We start from the raw sequence: 22,412 nt of genomic DNA on the forward strand, positions 1-22,412 counted from the left end.
TGGTTCTTAATACACAATTTTTGAACTTTTAATTTTACAACCCTCTTACTTCTAATTTACTGGAGACTTTACTATTACTTTTATGTATCCTAAGTATAGTCTCTGATTTTATACTGCTGTTAATCAGGTTTGATCAGAGTATGAACACCACCACTTCCTGAATCCAAGCCTTATACTTCACTTAAACTGTTCTGTAACGGTGCAGACAACTGGGCAACATTGACCGAATCAATCATACATGTCTCTGAAAAGAAGCTGTTGTTGAGTTACTTGCTTATAGCACAGCTCTGTGCCAGAGTGGAAGTCCACTTTTTGGTGCTCTTTTAGAATTGCCAAAATACTGCAATAAACAGTCATATTGACTTAATTAAAGAAAAAAGATAACTATTGACCAGTAGCCCAATGAATCAAATAGATGTTTTGGATTTTGCAGGGAAAGGTTTGAATATAAATACTTCTATCTCATCAATATTGTCAAATCTTTATTGAAATCATTCACAGTGAAGTTATAGTGATTCTAAAAATCTTGCAACCAAGCAATAGTCTTTCTGGAAAGACTTGACATTTTGAAGAAAAATTCACAAGATGTTGAATTATTTTGATTTTAAAAGGACAGTATAATTTCTCATTTTCACATTATTGGGTCATGTCACAGTATGCAAGTGTCCCTCATGTTCTTTTAAATCCTAAAATAACAAGCAACTGTTAATGTACTCTGCAGTCTAATATGTAGATGTTGTGTGGTGTTCAACTGCTTAGCAACTAAGAATTATATGAAACTCTGAATTGCATGTATAATTTAAAATTAAAGGCTTGCTTGCTTGTAACAGTACATTTTGGCAAATCAAATCAGTTCTGTCATCAACAAATAATCTGACCACTTGGCAGAATAATTTTAGGAAAAGCATGCTTGTTTGCAAGATTTGTTGTTCGCTTTTTGTATATGATTATGATCCAGAATGAAGACTTTAAAACGGAGCAGAGTGGATTTTGAGGCCTGAAAGTTTCACGATATGAAGATGGAGCACAGTCATTTTTGTCTGAAAATACTAAATATGTTTGAATAAATGCTCAACAATAAAACAATTTGACAACTGTTTGTGTTCACAATTCATTGTGACTTAGCTATTGTTTAGTATCTTCAGTATTAATCCTGTATTTTTCCCATGTGCACATGAAACCTAAGCATGTCTAATCTTGCAGCCCCTTTACTTGGCCTCCCAACAACTCTTCTGCTATTTTGGCTCACCAGGTGTTGTGTACTGGTTTAGATTTTACATTAATATATCCTGCTAGTTCTAATTATTTAAAGTCAGGTAGGTTTTCTTTCCTCTTCTAGCACATGGCGCCAACTATCTCAGAGGCAAGAAGAAAAATAATAGATGCTAAAGATGATGAAATAAGGGGTTGAAAGGATAAATGACTCTTTGGCCAAGATGATGAACTAGTAACAAAAGGAAAGCAATAAAGACCAAATGGTCAAAAAGTAGGGTAGAGTTGAGGTGCAAAGTACAACAGAAAATAAATGAAAAGGTCTTACAATCTTAAAGGTGGGAAGATAGGTATTATTTCATTTTTGTTCAAGTTGGTTTTTAAAATGAAATCTTTGTTTTCCCCTGAAATATATCTTCAGAAACATGATCCAAATACTACTTTATGTGCAAATAATTATAAAAAGAAAAGCTGAGAAGTATAGCCATCCAGTGTTTACATATTTGAGTGATCTGATCTCTGCATTGTTGGATTTTTTTGCTTTACCAATCACCTCTCCTGCCCCATCTTTTCTCAAATTGCTGACTGACAATCTCTCGTGCTAAATCTCGTGGGTGCCAACAGCTTCATTCACCAAGCAACCATTTATCATGTAGAGGTTTTCTAATTATGTTCCAATAGGCTGTTCAGTTGCATTTTGATGTATGCTAATCTAAGCATCCCATGTAAATGTTTTAGGAGGGCTTACTCGATAGTAATCTGGCGATGTTGTTAATAGGGAGGAAATAAACAGTGTGATCAAGTTGAATCCAAGATGCCATATCCACAGTGGCACCAAGTATGTCAGAACCACTGGTGTGATACAATAGCAAGGAAAAGCCAAAGTATTCCAGAGTCCTGATTTACCAACGACAAGTGGAGATTTCTAACCCCTCTTCTGCCCCTGGGCCAAATACCAATTATGCCTAGGCCAATTTGAGTGTCTGAGATGAGCTAATGTCACAAATTGGGGATTGAATTCATGCCTTTGTTGACTTGCACTATCCACCACCATGTTGGCAGTAGGAAATTTGCTGAATCATCTCTGGTGCTTATATAATACATTTGTTGTTGACTCAAATTTTTTGTTACAGAATTTTCAAACCCCAATTTGTCATAACAAAATAAAACCTTATGTTAAAAAAAAATTAATTTTTGCTGCAATTTTTTTCCTCACACAAAGAAGCATTTCTCCATTTCTGCTGCTTCTCCAGAATGTGCTAATTCTTGCTGAAGTATTTTTCACAGGAATCTGGAGTACTGTACCCAAGTGGCTATCCTTTAAAAGTTAGTGATGGCAGGCCATTTTACCATGAGATATCGCAAAGCCTGATCCAATCCAGTTATATCTGCAACTTGGTTACCACTCTGAACTTTGGGTCCTCACTTGCTTTGTTGACTACTTCCATTTCACCATCCCTGCCCCTTCTGCATCCTCATCTTTTCAGTATCATGAGATTCTTAATCTCCAAAGTTAGCATCACTTCACCGTCAACCTTGACTCCTGCTGACAGTTCCAGACTCCAGTGCTTTAGAATGCCTTTCCAATCTCCCTCTGTCTCTTCGTTGAAATCTTCCACCATACCTCACCATACATTCTCTAACAAAAATACTGTGCAGATCTATGAACTCTGAAATAAAAACAAAAGGCCGAAAAATCTCAATATCTGTGGAGAAAGAGTTGATGTTTTGAGTTCGTATGTCTCCTCTTAAGAACACATTCTCTCATGTTATACTTAATGTTAAAATTTATTTATTAGTCACAAGTAAGGCTTACATTAACACTGCAATGAAGTTACTGTGAAATTCCCCTAGTCGCCTCGCTACGGTGTCTGTTTGGGTACACTGAGGGAGGATTTAGCATGGCCAATGCATCTAACCAGCACGTCTTTTGGACTGTGGGAGGAAACCAGAGCACCCGGAGGAAACCAATGCAGACATGGGGAGAACGTGTAGACTCCACGCAAGCAGTGGCCCAAGCCGGGAATCGAACCCGGGTCCCTGGCACTGAGAGGCAGCAGTGCTAACCACTGCACCACCGTTCCACGAACTGTCACATCCATTCACTGTTATTCCAAAATCTCCCCACTTCATCTTTTCTACCTGCAAATCATCTTGTTATCCTTTGCGTTAATTTATTCACCAAAATAAATTGACCCCAACTGATTTCTCTCTCCAAGTCTTCTATACATGCATTCATATTGCATTACTTCATCAAAACTACTGTGGTGATATAACTGTTATGGACAGGCTCTAACTCTTATCTGCTGACAATATCTCTTAGCACAGCTCATTCTACTTCTCATAGTCTTCTGTCACTTTCTTACTTCATACTTTGTAACTTTTCATCCAGTCATTTTGATCAAAACTCCTCAGTCCCATTCTCTGCTGACTTCTTTGCCCTCTTGTCCCTACAGTGTACCCTTGACACAAATTCTTGAACCCACGGCCACTCCTTTAATCTTGTCATCTCATGCCGTCTCTGCTTCTGAGAGCTTGTTCACAAACCACTATCTCCCACTAACATCTGCATGCTTCTTTTACCACTCATAACTCTATCTTAACACATTTTTCCATGAAAGAGGAAATCCACAGCCTCTTTACACGTTTATCCTTCAACTTCCAAGTCCTTCCAACTTCTGACACATTGGAAAGAGTGCAGAAGAGGTTTGCAAGAATTGTTCCAGGGATGAGAAACTTCAGTTATCCCCAGACCAGAGATGTTGGGACTGTTCACTTGGTGAGAAGAAGGCTGAGGAGATTTGATAGAGATATTGAAAATCATGAGGGGGGTCGGACAGAGTAGATGGGGAGATACTGCTCCCCTTTGTAAAAGGATCAAGAGCATGAGGGCACAGATTTAAAGTGATTTGCAAAAGGAGCAAATGTGATGTGAGAAAAAACTTTTTCACAGTGGTTCAAGTCTGGAATGCACTGCCTGGGAGTGAGGTGGAGGCAGGTTTAATGGAGGCCTTTGGGAGGGCATTAGATGTTTTGTGCAGGGTATGGGAGAAAAGGCAGGAGAATGGTACTAAGTCATGATGCTCATTTGGAGACAGAATGGACCCCGTTTGCCACAACTGTTCTGTGATTCTCATCCTGTGGCTCTTTTTAATGCTGTCGGCCTTTAATTGCTTTGCCTCTGTTCTATGTTTCTCTCACCACTGAAACAATAATGGTCTTCCCCACCTATTGTTCCCCTTTCAGTATGAGGACTTCAAGCTCAAGTGCAAATGGTATACAACTGACCGAATAGTATCACCATATTTGTATGAATCACATTAAGCTTAACTGTGCCTCATTCTCTTTGATCCAATTCTTGAATTGTCCTGGAGGACAGAGGCAGTCCATAGTTCCTTTATGAAGCAGTGCCTTAGCAAACCCTTCTCTGTTCCATACCCCTAACAAGTTGTGAAGTAGTCATGAAGAAAGTGTCTGTAGAATTGTGCTGGACAATTTCTTTTAAGGAAGATACCAGTCTGATGTTTTAAAAGCTTGCTGGACCCTAAACCGAAGTACTTGACATATTAGTTTTGTTTTTGATTCCGTTTTGACTTGCAAACAAACTTTTAGCAATGAAATTATTGAGAAAGTAGTAAATGATAAAGCTAAGAACAGAAAATGCTCAACAGTGAGCACATCAGGTAGTATCTGGAGAGAATCTTAACCTTTCGGTTGATAACTTTTGAATCAAAAATGTAAAACTGAGTTCACGGGAAGAATTTGTTCAGATCATACCTTGACACTTTTGGCGTGATGATTCAGAGCATTAGAGATAAGAATCAAATGACTATACACTCTGAAGTTTGGGAGAGAGATGATATTGTTGAAACATATAAGATTCTGAAGAGGCGCGACAGAGTGGACACACAATGTTTCCTTTGGCTGGGGAAAATGGAACACAAGGGCACTGTCTCAGGACAGAGAGGTTGATCATTTAGGTCTGCAGTGTGGAAAAAGTCCTCCATTCAGAGGAAGCTTTGGCATTCTCCATGCCAGAGGGTTGCGGATGCTTTATTGTTAAGTATATTTAAAGTTGAGGCAGGCAAAGCTTTGGTCTGTCAGAATATTGCAGGATATGGGAGTTGGCAAGGAAGTGAAGTTGAGACTGAAGATCAGCCATGGTCTCATTGAATAGCAGAGCCATATGATCTACTCCTATATTTATTATGTTTGTATGACTGAAGTGTGTTGACTGTCTTTTAAAAAGCGGTTAGACAGTTACATTGGTAAGATGGGTATCGAGAGATATGGACCAAACGTGGGCAATTGGGACTGGCTTAGGGGTTATAAAATGGGGCGGCATGGGCAAGTTGGGCCGAAGGGCCTGTTTCCATGCTGTGAATGTCTTATGAGGAAAGGCTGAGGGACTTGAGGCTGTTTTCGCTAGAGAGAAGGTTAAGAGGTGACTTAATAGAGGCATTCAAGATGATCAGAGGATTAGATAGGGTGGACAGTGGGAGCCTTTTTCCTCGGATGGTGATGGCTAGCACGAGGGGGCATTGCTTTAAATTGAGGGGTGATAGATATAGGACAGATGTCAAAGGTAGGTTCTTTACTCAGAGAGTAGTAAGGGCGTGGAATGCCTTGCCTGCAACAGTAGTGGACTCGCCAACATTAAGGGCATTTAAATGGTCATTGGATAAACATATGGATGATACTGGAATAGTGTAGGTTAGATGGGCTTTAGATTGGTTTCACAGGTCGGCGCAACATCGAGGGCCGAAGGGCCTGTACTGCGCTGTAATGTTCTATGTTCTAAACCTTTGACTATGACTCTATGACTGACAAATGATGAATATGAAAGCTTCATTGCTGACAAAACTGAGATCACCTTTGTAATAGAACCTGCCATTTTGTTAATGATATGTTTCTGTCTTAAATGAATACTTTTGTTTGCCAAAATAATTTTAGTTAGTATCTAGATTTCTGCTTGCATTAGGCTTGGTATTCCCAGACAGCGTGGAAGAATGTGCTAAAAGCATAATTTTTTTCCAGTATTTCAACCAAGTCTTTTGTATTTTTTACTTAATAGAATTCATACTACTCTCCACTTCTGTACTTTGCTTTCCTCTTCTAAGAGACTATTTAAAAACTCTTTGACCAACCTTTAGGACATCTCACTTATCTCCTTGAATGGCTCAGTGTCATAATTCTGTGAAATGCCTTGGGATGTTTCATTTAAAGGGGCTATATAAATTATTATTGTTGTTCTACTGAGTCATCTTGATCTCAGCACTACAGCGGCAGAAACTAGTTTGTCCCGTGATCTCTACTCCACAGATTATAACCTATTCATAGATTTCAGAATTATAGGATCCTACAGTGCCGAAGGGGGCCATTCAGCCTATCGAGCCTGCACTGACAACAATCCCACCCAGGTCCTATCCTGATAACATAGAAACACTACAGCACAAACAGGCCCTTCGGCCCACAAGTTGTGCCGAACACATCCCTACCTTCTCGACCTACCTATAACCCTCCATCCTATTACGCTCCATGTACTCATCCAGGAGTCTCTTAAAAGACCCTATTGAGTTCGCCTCCACCACCACTGATGGCAGCCGATTCTACTCGCCCACCACCCTCTGTGTGAAAAACTTACCCCTAACATCTCCCCTGTACCTACCCCCCCAGCACCCTAAACCTGTGTCCTCTCGTAGCAGACATTTCCACCCTGGGAAAAAGCCTCTGAGAGTCCACCCGATCTATGCCTCTCAACATCTTATACACCTCTATTAGGTCTCCTCTCATCCTTCGGCTCTCCAAGGAGAAAAGACCGAGCTCCCTCAGCCTATCCTCATAAGGCATGCCACTCAATCCAGGCAACATCCTTGTAAATCTCGTCTGCACCCTTTCAATCTTTTCCACATCCTTCCTATAGTGAGGCGACCAGAACTGAGCACAGTACTCCAAGTGGGGTCTGACGAGGGTCTTATATAGCTGCATCATTATCCCCGGACTCCTAAACTCAATCCCTCGACTGATAAAGGCCAGCACACCATACGCCTTCTTAACCACCTCCTCCACCTGCAGGGCCGATTTCAGAGTCCTATGGACCCGGACCCCAAGGTCCTTCTGATCCTCTATAGTACTAAGAGTCTTTCCCTTTATATTGTACTCCTTCATCCCATTTGACCTACCAAAATGGACCACGACGCATTTATCTGGGTTGAAGTCCATCTGCCACTTGTCCGCCCAGTCTTGCATCCTATCTATGTCCCTCTGTAACTTCTGACATCCCTCCAGACTATCCACAACCCCACCAACCTTCGTGTCGTCGGCAAACTTACCAACCCATCCCTCCGCTTCCTCATCCCGGTCATTTATGAAAATGACAAACAGCAAGGGTCCCAGAACAGATCCCTGGGGCACACCACTGGTGACCGACCTCCAGCTATTAAACCCCAGCTATTTACCCTGCAAATGCCCCTGACACTAAGGGATAATTTAACATGGCCAATTAACCTAACCCGCACATCTTTGTGGAGTGTGGAAGGAAATCGGAGCACCCGGAGGAAATTGGCAATTGACCAGGCTTTCATTCAGACTAACATATTTATTGATAAAATTGGAACTGTAAATTTGCATTGAGCCTATGAACTACCAATGGGGCATACTGCGATGCGATAAAGCCATTTTCAGGTTTAATTGTACTTTTAAAAAGTAATCATTCTATGTTAGTTACAAAAAGCAATTGGCCTGGATGAAGTATGAATTGAGTTTCAGATTTGCGCTACTAACTGAATAAACAAAGCCAGCACATGCATTGAGTTTACTTTTAATGCCTCAGTTTCTAATTCAAGCATTTGCTGTAGCTTTCCTCTATTCCAACAGAAGGTCAGTGAAACTCAAATCGCCTGCTGTCGTAGCAAATTTACTTAATTAGTTAACTATTTACATAGTGAAAGCCATCTATAATTCCATATTAAATGAATAGAAGGGTGACCGTTGAAACATTTAGTTATTGCATAGGTATGGTTGCTAAATTTGCTAATGAGGTAAAGTTAGGGAGGACAGTAAGATGTGAAGAGACCAAAAGGAGGTTTCATGGGGAAATGCGGGTTAATTGAATGGGCAACGACCTCGCAAATGGAATATAATGTGGGAAAGTGGGAAATCATCCACTTTGGCAAGGAAAAATTCAAAAGTATTTTATTTCAATAGTGAGAGATTACAGAATCTCTCACTATTGAGATGCTAAAGAGTCTAGGGAGTCCTAGAGCATGAATCACAAAAGGCTAGGAGGTACAGCAAGTAATCAGAAAGCTAACAGAATATTATCATTTATTCCAAAGGGGTATTGAATACAATAGGAGGGTATCCTTCAGTTGTACAGGACATTGGTGAGATCACATCTGGTGTACTGTGTACAGTATTGGTCGCCTTATTTAAGAAAGAATGTAAATGTGTTGGAAGTAGTTCAAAGAAGGTTTACCAGACTGATATCTGGATTGGGTGGGTTGTCTTATGAGGAATGATTGGGCAGATTAGCTTTGTATCCACTGGAGTTTAGAAGACTAAGGTGAATTGATTAAAACATACAAGATCCTGAAGGATCTTGACAGTTGATTTAGAACAGTACAGCACAGAACAGGCCCTTCGGCCCACGATGTTGTGCCGAGCTTTATCTGAAACCAAGATCAAGCTATCCCACTCCCTATCATCCTGGTGTGCTCCATGTGCCTATCCAATAACCGCTTAAATGTTCCTAAAGTGTCTGACTCCACTATCACTGCAGGCAGTCCATTCCACACCCCAACCACTCTCTGCGTAAAGAACCTACCTCTGATATCCTTCCTGTATCTCCCACCACGAACCCTATAGTTATGCCCCCTTGTAATAGCTTCATCCACCTGAGGAAATAGTCTTTGAACGTTCACTCTATCTATCCCCTTCATCATTTTATAAACCTCTATTAAGTCTCCCCTCAGCCTCCTCCGCTCCAGAGAGAACAGCCCTAGCTCCCTCAACCTTTCCTCATAAGACCCACCCTCCAAACCAGGCAGCATCCTGGTAAATCTCCTCTGCACTCTTTCCAGCGCTTCCCCATCCTTCTTATAGTGAGCTGACCAGAACTGCACACAATATTCCAAATGTGGTCTCACCAAGGTCCTGTACAGTTGCAGCATAACCCCACGGCTCTTAAACTCCAACCCCCTGTTAATAAAAGCTAACACACTATAGGCCTTCTTCACAGCTCTATCCACTTGAGTGGCAACCTTTAGAGATCTGTGGATATGGACCCCAAGATCTCTCTGTTCCTCCACAGTCTTCAGAATCCTACCTTTGACCCTGTAATCCACATTTAAATTAGTCCTACCAAAATGAATCACCTCACATTTATCGGGGTTAAACTCCATTTGCCATTTTTCAGCCCAGCTTTGCATCCTATCTATGTCTCTTTGCAGCCTACAACAGCCCTCCACCTCATCCACTACTCCACCAATCTTGGTGTCATCAGCAAATTTACTGATCCACCCTTCAGCCCCCTCCTCTAAGTCATTAATAAAAATCACAAAGAGCAGAGGACCAAGCACTGATCCCTGCGGCACTCCGCTAGCAACCTGCCTCCAATCCGAAAATTTGGAAGGATGTTTCCTGTTGTGGGGGAATCTAGTACTAGGGGTCACTTTAAAAATAAAATGTTGCCCATTTAAGACCAAGATTAGGAGATTTTTTTCTGAGAATTTGGAACTCTTTCTCAAAAGGCAGTGGAAGTGGGGCGGCACAGTGGTTAGCACTACTGCTTCACAGCGCCAGGGACCCGGGTTCGATTCCGGCTTGGGTCACTGTCTGTGTGGAGATTGCACGTTCTCCCCGTGTTTGTGTGGCTTTCCTCTGGGTGTTCCGGTTTCCCCCCTCATTCTGAAAGACATGCTGGTTAGGTGCATTGACCCGAACAGGCGCCGGACTGTGGCGACTTAGGGAATTTCACAGTAACTTCATTGCAGTGTTTACGTTAGCCTGCCTTGTGACTAATAAATAAACTTTAACTTTAAGCAGAGCCTTTGAATATTTCTAAGGCAGAGGTAGAAAGGTTGAGAAGTAAGAGATCAAAGGTTATCAGGGGTTGACAGGACTGAGGAGTTAATGTTATAATCAGATCAGCCATGATCTTATTAAATGGCAGAGCAGGCTTGAAGGGCTGAGTGGCCTACTCCTGATCTGTATGTTTGTATATAGCACTTTTGAATAATAGAGTACATAAATACACTGTATATTTCTGGCAAGCTAATGTTAGGCTAAAAATTAAGAATTTTACAGTGTATCCTATTTAAACTAACAAATAAATTTACATGCTAAAATATCCAAGATGTTCTCTGAATCCACAGATTTGCTGATTCTAAACTAGGGATGTCCTTCAACACATCAAGCCATTTTATATCTTAAAACAAGGGACAGAGGCGGTTGCATTGTTGCAGTATCTGGGAGGGTCAGGATCACTGGTGCTTCCTCTTTCAGCTGCCTTCCTTTGTGTCCCCAAATTCTCTTCGACCTGTCATCTTGTTGAGGTCAATTTTTGAAGGTCAGCATGAGTAGCAGTCTCATGTTGACTTCGTGAAAGTAATGGCTTTTGTTGAATGGAAAGTTCTTTACCCAGCATTCATCATGACAGAGAAACCATTCTGTCTGTACAATTGAATTTGAATACATGACCATATCCCAGGAATAAAGCAATTTCTGTATTGCGTAAAAAACTTGCCTTTGATAAAAGCCGCTTGTTTAAAAAAATATCACTACAGCGTCGTGTATGTGTGTGTGGGTGGGAGGTCGGGGGGGGGGGGGGGGGGGGGTGTCGTTGGCAGGGGTAAATATTGGCCACGACAGTGGATATAATGCCCAGCTTTTAAGATATTGCCATAGGATCTCTTGCATTCACCTAATCTCACAGATGGAGCCTCAGTGTAGTATCTCATCTGAAAGACAGTGCTGCACTGACAATCTTGGTTTTGTACTCCAGAGCCTGGAATGGGACTTGAACTTGGAACCTCATGACTCAGAGGTTGACAGTGTTAGCAACTTAGCCACAGGTGACAAGCAGTTAGGACAAGTGAGGTTTTAAGGATTGTCTTAAACATAAGCACTAGGAGCAGGCAGTTTAGTCTGCTCTGCCATTTAATATGATCATGGCTGATCTCCTGTCTGCCTCAAGTCCACTTTCCTGCCCATTCACCATAACCTTTCAAACTATTACTCATTAAAAATCTGCCCACCTCTTCCTTAAATTTATTCAATGTCCCTGGCGTCCACCACACTCTGGGGTAGTGAATTCCACAGACTCAACGACCCTTTGAGAGAAATAATTTCTTATCTGTTTTAAATCTGCCACCCTTTATCCTAAAACTATGACCTCTTGTCTAGATTGCCCTGCAAGAGGAGACATCCTCTCTGTCTACTTTGTCAATCCCCCTTAACATCTGCACCCCTCTCCTTTCCTTCTCCCCTATATACTCTATAAACGGTATGTTTTGTCTGTATCATGCACAAGCAACAATACTTTTCAATGCATGCCAATACATGTGACAATAATAAATCAAATCACATCACCTCAGTTAGATCTCCTCTCATTCTCCTAAACTCCATGGACTATAGGCCTAAAATGCCTAATCTGTCTTCATAAGACAAACCCCTCATTTCTGGAATCAATCTAGTGAACCTCCTCTGAACCGCCTCCAATATAACTACATCCCTCCTTAAGTAAAGGGACCAAAACTCTGTTTGAATATTTGAAGTGCAATCTCACTAATGCTTTGTACAGTAGCAGCAGCACTTCACTAATATTTGGTTCCTTTAACGATAAATGATAAGATTCCATTTGACTTCCTTATTACCTGCGTACTAGTTTGCTGCGTTTTCATGCACAGGGATACCCAGATCCCTCTGCATTGAAGCACCGCAAAGTTTCTCTCCATTTAGATAATTTGCCTTTGTATTTTTTCTCCAAAAATGGATAACCTCTCACACATCCATATTAAACTCCATCTGCCAAATTTTGGCCCATTCACTTAAACTGTCCATATTGATTTGTACATTTCTTTTTTCATTATTGTGACTTAGTTTCCCATCTATTTTAGTTAATCTGCAAATTTGGCTATAGTACCTAACTATCCTTGCATCCAGGTTATTGATATAGCTTTAAATGGAAGGAAAATGAGTTATTGGAAGAAACTTGCAGACCTTAGGATCTCAGCAGCTGAAGGCAAAACTATTGATTATGGAGTGATTAAAATTATGGTTGTGTCAGGGGTCAGAATTGGGACCGGTGTTGATTATCTGGGAGGCTTGTAAGGCCAAAGGGGGGGACAAGGCTGCGGAGGGATTGGAAAACAAGGGTGAGAATTTTAAAATAAGCCTTCCTGTAGTCTCAATCAGAAAATTGCTGTTCCACTGCACATGCAGCACACAATGTTTCTCTCCCAAATGTTCCCAGTTTGTTCAATAATTTGCCTTCGGATGCTTAGAATCATAGAATACCTACATTGTAGAAGGAGGCCGTTCAGCCCTTGAGTGTGCACTAACCACAATCCCACCCAGACCCTAACCCCACATATTTATCCTGCTTATTCCCCTGACACTAGGGTCAGTTTAGCATGGCCAATCAACCTAGCCCGCATATCTTTGGACTGTGGGAAGAAACCAGAACGCCCGGAGGAAACCCATGCAGACACGGGGAGAATGTGCAAACTCCACGCAGACACTGACCCTAGGCCAGAATTGAACCTCGGTCCCTGGCGCTGAGAGGCAGCAGTGCTAACCACTGTGCCGCCCTGTGGCATTATTGTGCTGGCACAGCCTTTTGTTTTGTTCTGTGACTACCCTAACTTGAATCGGTTCATTACTAAAGTTCCACTCTGGTTAAAATGAAAGTGGTTTCAAATGAAATGGGAATTTGGGCTACAAATTGAGTGAACAGAATTTGACTTAGGCCTGTGGGCAGGGTCTATTTTACATTCTTGCAACTATTCTCGTGCTGATAATTTCATTATGTTTATGAATTTTGTTGGAAATTTGTATCTAGTATGTTGTGGCCAATTTAAAGTAAGGACAGCTGCAAAGAAAAATCGTCAGTTTTTAGTCCCTAAGCTGGTCATAATTTGCAAGTTTCACTGTACCTCAATACTGACTTCAGTACTTTTGTCGTGAAAATTCAAGTGCCAGATGCTCTTTTGATCCTGCACTTTCAGTGGCAGTGATTTACACTGCTGCATGACACAAAATCAGATCAGAGGGAAAGAATAGAAAATGTAAAATGGTCTTTCATTGTGATCAGAAAACTTCTGCGCATGAAACTGCTCACAGCTTTAATATTCCAGAACATTATAATGAAAGACCAACTTTTTTGTGAGCTTTTAATATTTGCTATGCTTTCCCTCTTGTTGAGCTTCAGGTTTTTTTTTCAAATTGTATCTCAACAAATACTTTCATTTATATCGAAAACATCTTGCAGTACTGACTGAGATTCAAGTAGGGAAAATCAATTGAATGGACACCAGCCTATGGAAGGAACTTTGGAAAAAGATGGTTATAATTGGTTTTGAGAGTGGCCAGAGTTGGACAACTGAAGGGCGTGGGAGTGGCCTAAGTTCGCTAAGACAAAAAACAGACAGTAAGGATGATTTCTGAATTTTTAACTTTCATATAGTGGCATTAGAGACCTATAACCAAGTTGCTTGGAGCAGTGGTTCCTAACATTTTCAGTAACCTGGCATGCTTCAAATTAGGCAAAAAAGTCCACAGCACACCCATTGTTATCCAGCTGAACCATCTGCTCAAATGCCCCACAATGTTTTGATTTGATTTATTGTCACATGTATTAATATACAGTAAAATGTATTGTTTCTTGCGTGCTATGCAGACAAAACATACTGTTCATAGAGTACATGGGATGGCAAGAGCGGGTGCAGAATATCGTGTTTCAGTTACAGATAATGTCGATAAAGATCAGCTTAATATATGGTGGGTCCATTCAAAAGTCTGATGGCAGCAGGGAAGAAGCTGTTCTTGAGCCGGTTGGTACGTGTTCTCAGACTTTTGCATCTTTTTCCCGATGGAAGAAGGTGGAGGAGAGCATGTTCGGGGTGTATGGAGTCTTTAATTATGTTGGCTGCTTTTTTGAAGCAGTGGGAAGTGTAGACGGAGTCAATGGATGGGAGGCTGGTTTGCATGATGTACAGAGCTCCATTCACAACCCTTTGTAGTTTCTTGCGGTCTTGGTCAGAGCAGGAGCCATACCAAACTGTGATACATGCAGAAAGGATGCTTTCTATGGTGTGTCTGTAAAAATTGGTGAGAGCCGTAGTGGACATGCCAGATTTCTTTAGCCTCCTGAGAAAGTAGAGGCATTAGTGGGCTTTCTTAACTATAGCGTCAGCATGGAGGGACCAGGGCGGGTTGTTGGTGATTTGGACACCTAGAAACTTGAAGTTTCCTGTATTCCAACTCATCATTGTTTGAGACCTGTCCCACTACGGTGGTGTCATCAGCAAACTTGAAAATGGAGTTGGAGCAGAATTTGGCCCCACAGTTATCTATTGGTGTATAGGGCGTATAGTAAGGGGCTGAGGACTCAGCCTTGCGGGACACTGGTGTTGAGGATGATTGTGGAGGTAGTGTTGCTGCCTATCCTTGCTGATTGTGGTCTGTAATAGTGAACCGACGCTGGCCAACCACATAGAAGGGATGGGGCCACCCAGTGTCCCGTCTTCATGGTGATGGAACAATGGTGCCTGCTACATTTTTTTGTTGGGTTTTGCGAGAGTGGAGGGAGAGATTGTGGAGGGGGAGTGGGTGAGATGAGGAGGAAGGGGTGCAGGATTGGAGAATTTCAGCGGGGGGGGCGGGGGGCGGGCTGCTGTTGAAAGGAGTTTGGGGGTAATTACTTAATCCCAGATCTATTGACTAATGAAATAAATTAAATTTATGTAACATCTTTAATTTAACTAGGTCCCAAGGAGATTGATAAAAGTGTTAGCAGTCAAAACATGATTTTAAGCCACATAAGGAAATGTAGAGTTCAGTGCCGCACAATTTCTAATGCGTATGTCAAATGACCATTTTTCAGTGAACAGGAGTCCACTTTTAAACATTGCCTTGAAATCACCACCTGTTCATCAGGCCAACCTCACCTCTGGGTAAACTGTGAGGACTGTTCATGTTCTGTCACTTCATTCATATGATCAACCTCACACATGGTTTCCCTCTTGCAGCAATTGGCACGATCAGCACATCCAAGGAATTCATCTCAAATTCATTTCGTAATGTTTACAATTTTACATCTCCGTGACCAACAGCCCAGCAGGACTTTTACCAATACCAAAAATCCCATTGTATCAGTTCACCCCAGTTTCATTGCTGCTCAGGCTCACCCAGGTGTACCACAGATCTTATTCTTGCTGTAACTGGTTTGTCAAGATATGGCTCATAATCTTCCACCCTCTTTTTTTTTTTGCTGCTGCATTCTGACGTTCTGGGATATGGATCTGGCAGCACGTCCTTAGAAATACTGGAGGCAGCCCTGACACAGGCAGAAATCCGCCCTGGCTGCAGGCTCTTTATTAAGCTCCTGTTCAAGGAGTGAAGTCAACAGTCTCACAACCATATCTTTTTTAAATGACTCTAAACATGGTATTGCTGGTTTGTGTGGAGGAAATTGGTCCCAGTCCTGGGTTTTTTCTTGATCTTTCTCAGGCTCCTGTGTTGCACCATCTGCTCCAGGCCGCGACACACACTTGCAAGTGTGCTGCGGAACAGCATTTGGGAACCACTGGCTCAGCGTATCTCCTCAGGCATCTTTGAATGTTAAGGAAACAGTCTATCAGGTAGTGCATGGAAATGTAAAATACAACCCATCTCGTGTAGGTTAATTGGTTTTGAAGTATTGTCACTGGAATCCCGGTGAAGTGTAATGGTAAGCTTGCGCAATTCTTGTATAGTGCTCACTTAAACTCTGATCATCCAATCGTACAGGTAGAGATTTTATTCCCACACATTAAAAAGCCTGGACAGAACATTTTGAGCTAAATGTGATGGTCAAGATGCATCAATTATGGTGATAGCAGTGATTTGAGGGGTTAACCGAAGAGTATCACAGGCAGCACCGCATTGGCTTAATTTTTAAAAATATACAATATATTAGCATCAATGTATTCAGCAAGTCCACGACAATATTGGTATATTCAGTGTGTCATTTTGAGTTTAGATAAAACTGAATTAGTCAGTTTTGTAATAGGTTTGCTCCAAAATAAATGCATGGAACAATGGGTTAATTACTTGATAATTGCTACTTGCGTTGCATTAGCTAGTTAAGTCAGGTAACTTTACCTGAAGTGCCATTCAAAGCACTTGACAAATTGATCTGGCAGTCAGACATTTGAGTATTTGTTTCAATAGAATAAATCTCTAAGTTCTATACCTGTATAGAAAGTGCAGGGGCTTAAAGAAGAAATTAGGGAAGCGAAGAGGAGACATGAAAAAACACTGATGGGTAAAATAAAGGAAAATCCAAATAAGTGTGTCAAGGGCAGGAGGATGACCAGGAAAAGAGTAGGGTCCATTAGGGACTAATGTGGTACTTTTCTGTGTGGAGCCCAAAGACTTGGGTGGTTTTAAATGAGTACTTTGCACCTGTGGTCCCTCCATACTGCGCTATAGTTAAGAAAGCCCACCATCGCCTCTACTTTCTCAGAAGACTAAGGAAATTTGGCATGTCTGCTACAACACTCTCCAACTTTTACAGATGCACCTTAGAAAGCATTCTTTCTGGTTGTATCAGCTTGGTATGGCTCCTGCTTTGCCCAACACCGCAAGAAACTACAAACGGTCCCATCCATTGACTCTGTCCACACTTCCCGCTGCCTTGGCAAAGCAGCCAGCATAATTAAGGACCCCACGCACCCTGGACATTCTCTCTTCCAGCAGCTTCTGTCGGGAAAAAGATACAAAAGTCTGAGGACATGTACTAACTGATTCAAGAACAGATTCCTTGCTGCTATCAGACTTTTGAGTGGACCTATCTCGCATTAAGTTGATCTCTCTCTAATACCCTAGCTATGACCATAACACTCCATTTTGCACTCTCTCCTTTTCTTCACTATGTACAGTATACTTTGTATAGTGCGCAAGAAACAATACTTTTTACTGTATACCAGTACATGTGCCAATAATACATCAAATCAAAATTGGTGGTGTGGTAAACAGTGAGGAGCAAAGTCCTAGATAACAGGACAATATCGGCGGGCTAGTTAGATGGGCAGAACAGTGGCAAATGGAATCTAACCCTGAAAAGTGTGAGGTGATGCATTTTGGGAGGATTTACAAGGCAAGGCGATGTACAGTGAATGGTTGGACCTCAGAAAATACAGATGATCAGAGGAACCTTGGTGTGCATGTCTATAGATATTTGGAGACAGCAGGACAGGTAGATAAGGTAGTTAAGTCGACATATGGGATACTTGCCCTTATTAACCAAAGCACTGAACATAAGAGCAGGGAGGTTATGACAGAGCTGTATAAAACACTGGCTAGGCCAGAGCTAGAGTACTGTGTGCAATTCTGGTCGCCACACTTTTGGAAGGAAGTGATTGCACTGGAGGGCGTGTAGAGGAAATTCACCAGATGCTGCCTGGGCTGGAGCACTTCAGCTTTCGAGAGAGACTGAATAGGCTGTGCTTATTTTCCTTTGGAGCAGAGATAGCTGAGATAGGGGCGGCACGGTAGCACAGTGGTTAGCACTGCTGCTTCACAGCTCCAGGGTCCTGGGTTCGATTCCCGGCTCGGGTCACTGTCTGTGTGGAGTTTGCACATTCTCCTCGTGTCTGCGTGGGTTTCCTCCGGGTGCTCCGGTTTCCTCCCACAGTCCAAAGATGTGCGGGTTAGGTTGATTGGCCAGATTAAAAATTGCCCCTTAGAGTCCTGTGATGCGTAGGTTAGTGGGATTGGTGTGTGGGGGTGGGACCTGGGTGGGATTGTGGTCGGTGCAGACTCGATGGGCCGAATGGCCTCCTTCTGCACTGTAGGGTTTCTATGATTCTATGATAGCTGAGGGGACACCTGATTGAGGTGTATAAAATCATGAGGGGCATAGATTGAGTGGATAGGAAGGAACTTCCCCTCAGCAGAGGGGTTAATAACCAGTGGGCGTAAATTTAAAATAAGGGGCAGGAGGTTTACAGGAGATGTGAGGAAAAGCTTCTTCACTAGAGGGTGGTGAGGGGAACCCTCACAACATCTAAAAATTATTTAGATGAGCACTTGAAATGCCATAGCATACAAGATGATGGGCCAAATGCAGGAAAATGGGATTAGATAGGTACTTGATGGCCAGTGTGGACATGGGCCTCTTTCCATGCTGTAAAACTCTGACTTTATGAAATCTCCCACCACTTATTAATTTTGTTCTCCGGGTCCAAGCAAAGAAGATGGCAATTGTTGTAACTCTATGGTATGTGTATCAATATTCACCTAAATGATACCAGTGTCCAAAGCTAGCACAAAAATCTGAATTCTGTGGAATTCAACATCAGTCCAGTGATGTCCAAGCTAAAGCCTAGTCCATTCAACCCTGAGCATTACTGCACATAAAATCCAAAATCATGAATGCCACAACCCTTGCAGTGAAATCTGTCTGCATGCAAAGCTCAAAAGCATACATCATGAATTGAGGACAACATTTTTCACCCACAGCTTAGTCTTAAAGTCTTCCATGAAAATTACTTTTTAATGTCAAGGTTTTCATTTCTTTTATTTCAGGGAAGCTTTTTGAAAATGTGGTCATTGGTTTTTCCACAGTTTACCTCGTAAGTAAAGGCACTGCCCTATAGCTGTACGAATCTGAAGGTTCCTGTTATCTACTGTATTAGCCGAATAATCTCAGGAGCAGCAACTCAATAAATAGCCTTGGCATTTCTGGACCAGGGAGAGGGCAAGGAGTAATTGGTCAGGGTTGTGATTCCTGTGAAAGTTAATTTGTGCAGATGGTTGGATGAAAATTGTATTGGGCTTCATTGTTTTGGCTGCCACACTGGAGACTGGGGGGGGGGGGGAAACTTAGCTATTGAAACTAAGACTGAGAAACGGAATGATTTTCTGATTAATCTCATGGCTTTTCATTTTTTCCCTTCAGGCGGAGAGACCTCAGCATGCAAACCTTCGACCGTTCGGCTTGCACCTTCATTTTCATTTCATGCTGCTGGCCTTCAAATGGCTACGCAGGTGCCTCATTCTCACCAGCAATACAGTGACCGTCACCAACAAACTATAAATGACCAGCAGGTACCCGCATTATCCTACACTGACCAGCTTCAGCCAACTGTAACTAATCAGGTATGGATCCCAGTTTGAGATCATGCGCAACAGATCTGATTATTTGATTTGGCTTATTATTGTCACATGTATTGGCATACAGTGAAAAGTATTGTTTCTTGCATGCTATACCGATAAAGCATACCATTCATAGAGAAGGAAACGAGAGAGTGCCGAATGTAGTGTTACAGTTATAGCTAGGGTGTGGAGGAAGATCAACTTAATGCAAGGTAGGTCCATTCAAAAGTTTGATGGCAGCAGGGAAGAAGCTGTTCTTGAGTCGGTTGGTACGTGGCCTCAGACTTGTGTGTCTTTTTCCCGACAGAAGAAGGTGGAAGAGAGAATGTCCAGGGTGCGTGGGGCCCTTAATTATGCTGGTTGCTTTGCCGAGGCAGCAGGAAGTGTAGACAGAGTCAATGGATGGGAGGCTGGTTTGCGTGATGGATTGGGCTACATTCATGATCTTTTGTAGTTTCTTGTGGTCTTGAGCAGAGCAGGAGCCAGACCAAGCTGTGATACAGCCAAAAAGAATGCTTTCTATGGTGCATCTGTAAAAGTTGGTGAGAATTATAGCTGACTTGCCAAATTTCCTTAGTCTTCTGAGAAAGTAGAGGCAGGCGTTGGTGGGCTTTCTTAACCAAAGAGTCGGCATGGGGGGGACCAGGACAGGTTGTTGGTGATCTGGACACCTGAAAACCTGAAGCTCTCAACCCTTTCTACTTCATCCCCGTTGATGTTGACAATACCATTTTTTGTAGTATTGCATAATCACAATCCTTGAGATTTACTAATGAACTAACATTTTCAGGTTTATTTTAAAAATCAGGCAGAGAAAAGTAGAATGTATGAAGGGTTCTCCTGCCTTTTTTGTGGTTAAAGTTAGACACATGACTTTTCCATAGGCTATTAAAGGTGACAGATACTCTAGTTTTTTGAGTGGGTTGGCATTGTCCTTTTAGAAATATTAAGTCTAAAAATTGATCTCAAATTTTCAGCTTTGAATATTTGGTGAATATTACTATTGTATAAGGCTGATGCAGGTTGTCTTAACAAAAATGGTTGTTTGAAGTTGATTATAAATTCCCAGGGAGGTCTGTCATTTAATTAGAGGATGAGTTGGTTATATTTCATTGTCATTGTAAAATAGAAAATTTAATTTAAGGGATATATACACAGCGGCTGAGTGCATTACTATGACTTCTATATTTGTATATTTCACTTGAATGAGATGGTGTAGGTGATTTTCGAAGAGTGGTGTTGTGCAGCAGTTTGAGGCTGGTTATTTTCTCATTGTTGCTGATCATTGAGCAAAGGGAAGACACTTACACTAATGCTGAATGAGCAAAGACACCTCCTCAATGAGCAAGAAGGACTTCAGCAATCAGGAGGGCGAGAGACAATCGGCCAGGAAGAAGGAAATTAGGGTGAAAAATGTTGCCCTCAATTCATGATGTATGCTTTTGAGCTTTGCATGCAGACAGATTTCACTGCAAGGGTTGTGGCATTCATGATTTTGGATTTTATGTGCAGTAATGCTCAGGGTTGAATGGGCTAGGCTTTAGCTTGGACATCACTGGACTGATGTTGAATTCCACAGAATTCAGATTTTTGTGCTAGCTTTGGACACGAGTGTGTACAGAAGTTATTTAGTTATGAAGATAGGGGATTTTCACAGTAACTTCATTGCAGATTTAATGTAAGCCTACTTGTGACAAAAATGAATAAACTTTAAGATAAGATGCTATTCATCTTTTTGTCATAAATATTTGAAATATCAAATTCTGGTTTTGAATTAAAAATTTTAAAGTTTATGACCTTATCGAACATACTTTGCAGGATTATCCTTTTGCTTAAATTGAGAATGTTTGAGTCGAGCCATTTCTCTCAGTTCATGGAACCTCCGATTCGTGACACTGCCCTTTCATGTATCTCAACTAGTGATGTGCAGACACAGGCTGTCAAGCCATTCTGTATGTGCTCCTCAGTTGCCTTGCACTAATTTTTCGTGGTACCACTGTTCCATTTCAAACAGGAATTCATAATTTCTCTTTTAGTTTAATTTTTTATATATATCACTCCAAATTGTTTTATAAGAATCAGAGTTATTTTTAGACTGTGACCTAGGCACTTGGGGTAGGTCATACCATAATGACTCAGTGGGCTTTAGGATGCATTCTTTGTTGTTTTATATTCTGGTTATTGCATTAGTTCTTTAGCTGTTTGGGTGAAACTGGGAAGATGGTTTCGTCTCATGCATTTGTGGAGAAGCTAATTTAGAGTTTGTGATTTGTAGTGTAATGATCTCTCACTTAAATATATAGAAATCCATTTGCCATAGTTTTGTGCATTCACTTAAGTAATTGATACCTCTCTAATATTATGCTTAAATCTATACTAGGCATTTTCAACCTTTTTGCTTCTGTGGACCTCTCCTGTGTCCCAAAAACTCCACAGAATCCCGTAACAAATTTTTGTATAAAAATTCTCCCATTGCTACCCCACTCACCGTGTTACTGCTGCTGCTTTCCTGGTACTGCAGAAAATACTAGTCCCCACACCCAGTCCATTTACTGTTTCCCTCTTCATAAGCCTGACCCCAAAGAAGTCTCCTTTTCTCTTCAATCCCTAGACTAGAGCAAAGTTACTACTTCCAACAAGTGAACCTGTGGTATGTGGAGGATGCATAGAATGAGAGAAAAAATTACCTGCTGTGTATGTTCATTCTTCCCATCAGAAAGATTGTCTACATTCGAAGCTACACTTGGAATGTTGTATTTTCTGGCCATCTTTCTTCTACTCCAAACAGAGTGGAGGCTATTCTTAACATTTGCTATGCTATTTAAAAGCTAGACTAACAT

The 22,412-nt window shown here is 41.5% G+C and overlaps 1 protein-coding gene across 9 annotated transcripts in view; it reads left to right on the plus strand.

Annotated features, from left to right (window-relative positions):
• dyrk1aa (dual-specificity tyrosine-(Y)-phosphorylation regulated kinase 1A, a) overlaps nucleotides 1-22,412 on the plus strand; it is a 114,786-nt gene that overhangs the window by 53,732 nt on the left and 38,642 nt on the right. For all 9 annotated transcript variants that reach the window (XM_078232720.1, XM_078232728.1, XM_078232725.1 and 6 more), the window contains one exon: nucleotides 19,376-19,575. In XM_078232720.1, the coding sequence (XP_078088846.1) occupies nucleotides 19,376-19,575 (200 nt within the window). The remainder of the gene's footprint in view (nucleotides 1-19,375; nucleotides 19,576-22,412) is intronic.

The sequence above is a fragment of the Mustelus asterias genome, chromosome 17 (genome assembly GCF_964213995.1).
Source record: "Mustelus asterias chromosome 17, sMusAst1.hap1.1, whole genome shotgun sequence".
NCBI lineage: Eukaryota > Metazoa > Chordata > Chondrichthyes > Carcharhiniformes > Triakidae > Mustelus > Mustelus asterias.